Genomic DNA, 2,467 nt, shown 5'->3' with positions numbered 1-2,467 from the left:
GTGCCCATGTGGCTAGCAGGGGTCTAGCCTAATGCCTGAACTGCCTGAACAGCTGCATATGCTTGGTTTCCTCATGGTGTCTTACAGAGCCCACTGAAGGAAGTCTTTGAATTATACAGAGTCCATATGAGCCTATGGACACATGGAGTTCATATGGACTCTTAAATATGAAATATGTAAGACAGAGAGATGAAAGAGAACAGTTGGTTACATTGTAACCAGATTCTCAGAGTGAAGAGACCATCTCTCCAGTTCCAACCTGCTCAGAAAGGCTTTGAAACCAAGGTTAACCTATGTGGCTTATATAGCCACAGTGGCAATTAGTTCATGGCCACCAGTGTGTGTCTTAAATAGTATCCACATCATGTACGCACCAACACGAGCTTTAGCATCCATCAAGTAGCGGCCACAGGTATAAACTGTCTTCTCCTTTACTAGTTCATGAAACCTCTTCAGGTCGCTGTATGCCTGATAATAAGGAAGAAAGCAATAATGTAATAATAACCTTATAACCAATGTAATGAAATAGACAATATCAGTATATACATACACATATACATACATATATGAAAAGTTCTTATGCAACTGCACCTCTCGTAGTTGTTTGATCTTACTGTCCTGGAATTCCTGCAGTGTGTATGCATACTTTTTCTTCATGTGACAGAAGCCCGTTTCAATAAGTTGGCAGCACATTTTCCTAATATCCATCAGTGCAGGACTTAGATTCTGATTAACATAGACAAATGTGAAGAATATGATAAAAGAAACGCACTCTTATTAAAATCTGTATAATTCAAAGACTTTCTCTCTCTGAAAATATTTCGAGATCACTAAAAACAGACCTCAATTTGTACATGCACATACCGGAATGACAATAAACAAATTTTTTTGTAGTGACTTCCTGGCCAAAGTCATCTTGTTGGCACGAACATTTCTGTGCCAGACATAGAAAGATTTCCATAGTCTGTAACTCTTGATGGGAAGCCTTGGGAGAGGAGGGGTTGACATCACACCCTTTAAGGGCTGAGAAAAGAAGAGAGAAGTTAAGTTTTCCAGTTATAGTGGCAATTATGACAGAAAATTGCTTTAGACATATTTTGGAACTACCTATTCACTGTACACTATAGATACTGTTTACTGATGTACTACAGCACTATATTGTTTTTTTAATGTAAAATATGCTACCATGATCACAAATTCCTCACACAAGCTTTATCTGTCACATACACAATCATACAGAGTACGATACGCAGTAAAATGTTTTGGTCTGAGCTGCTGACCAGGCTGGAAGTAGGACGAACCATGTCGAGGGCTTGGTTTTGAGCATTGGCGGGGGTGTTACAGGATGACTCTATGGTGTGGTGGGACTCGACTTGTACCTGTCATCGCATCGGTGTGTATGTTCAGTAATAAGTCTGTTGCAGGGACATTTTTAGTGAAAGTAGTTTTTATATGAATATGAGACGGTAGTCTTGTAGGTTGTGTGCGCGATGCTTGCGAATAGACCGCAGGATGGGTACATTTGTTAAAGGCATAGCTTTTTTAAAATTACCGCTATTATTTTCATCCTGTTGAGCATTTTTATTGAATGGAAGAGGGTCGGGTGGAATGCTTATGGATGCTGTTTGATTTAGATTTTGGTTTGGGATCGACGGCTCAGAGGTTTTAGGTGTCGTTGGAGATGGTTTACACTGTGCTAACAGTGTATTGCATTATGAGCAAAATAGTAGGGCTGCACGATTTTGCATAAAATGAGAATCACGATTTTTTTGCTTAGAATTGAGATCACGATTCTCTCACGATTTTCTTTTCCAGTATAAATATTTATTGCACTTATTAACTGCACATCAACTTCGTAACAGTTGAGACTGAACATAAAAACAATAAATAAACATAAAAACAACAAATGTCTCACATTTTGTCGTTGCCGCAAAATGTTGTACTGCTTGAAATTCCGTCTCCACCGTTGCTCGACACTGCGTGTATAGAGCAGGTAGTGCAACAATAGAAAAATAGTTGCGGGACGGCACTGTGTAGCGTTTGTCTAGGGTGTTGATCATTTTCCTAAATCCCTCATTTTGGGAGCCATATCTTTGGTCAGGTGATAAGTGATAGCCTCCGTAATGTCTTTGTGCTTGCGGGAGTTCGACGTGTATAGGGAAGCGCTGTACAAGGTTCCCGTTATTGATGTTTGGGTGGTTGACGGATTTTCTCCTGTCACTTTCTCGTCATCCCTAACGTGCTCTCCATTGTTTTTTCCCTGCCAATTTTAGCAGCCAGCTTCTGTATCACATGGTATAAGGCTCCGCCCTTGTCATTTGTTGAGCAGGAAGTGTGAGCGCTTGTTTTCATGCAGATTGCGTCCCGGATCAAAATAGGGTACAATCGTCATCATCTTTTTTTTTTTTTTTTAAAATCGTTGTCATTTGGAAATGAGATCGCACATAAGTAAATTGAGATCGTGTAA

General features: G+C 39.8%; 1 protein-coding gene across 1 annotated transcript; it reads right to left on the bottom strand.

Annotated features, from left to right (window-relative positions):
- Positions 1-86: 86 nt before the first annotated feature.
- On the bottom strand, positions 87-1,171 carry LOC102314597 (dynein axonemal heavy chain 6). The gene is made up of 3 exons (XM_005953688.3): positions 865-1,171; positions 592-726; positions 87-468 (listed from the first exon to the last, which is right to left on the bottom strand). The coding sequence occupies exons 1-3, from the start codon at positions 1,006-1,008 to the stop codon at positions 301-303; spliced, it is 447 nt and encodes a 148-aa protein (XP_005953750.1). The 5' UTR covers positions 1,009-1,171; the 3' UTR covers positions 87-300.
- Positions 1,172-2,467: the final 1,296 nt, after the last annotated feature.

This window comes from Haplochromis burtoni, unplaced genomic scaffold, assembly GCF_018398535.1.
Source record: "Haplochromis burtoni strain Fernald_Lab_line unplaced genomic scaffold, NCSU_Asbu1 Contig_5042, whole genome shotgun sequence".
Taxonomy (NCBI): domain Eukaryota; kingdom Metazoa; phylum Chordata; class Actinopteri; order Cichliformes; family Cichlidae; genus Haplochromis; species Haplochromis burtoni.
This window is presented reverse-complemented; position numbering and strand designations above follow the sequence as displayed.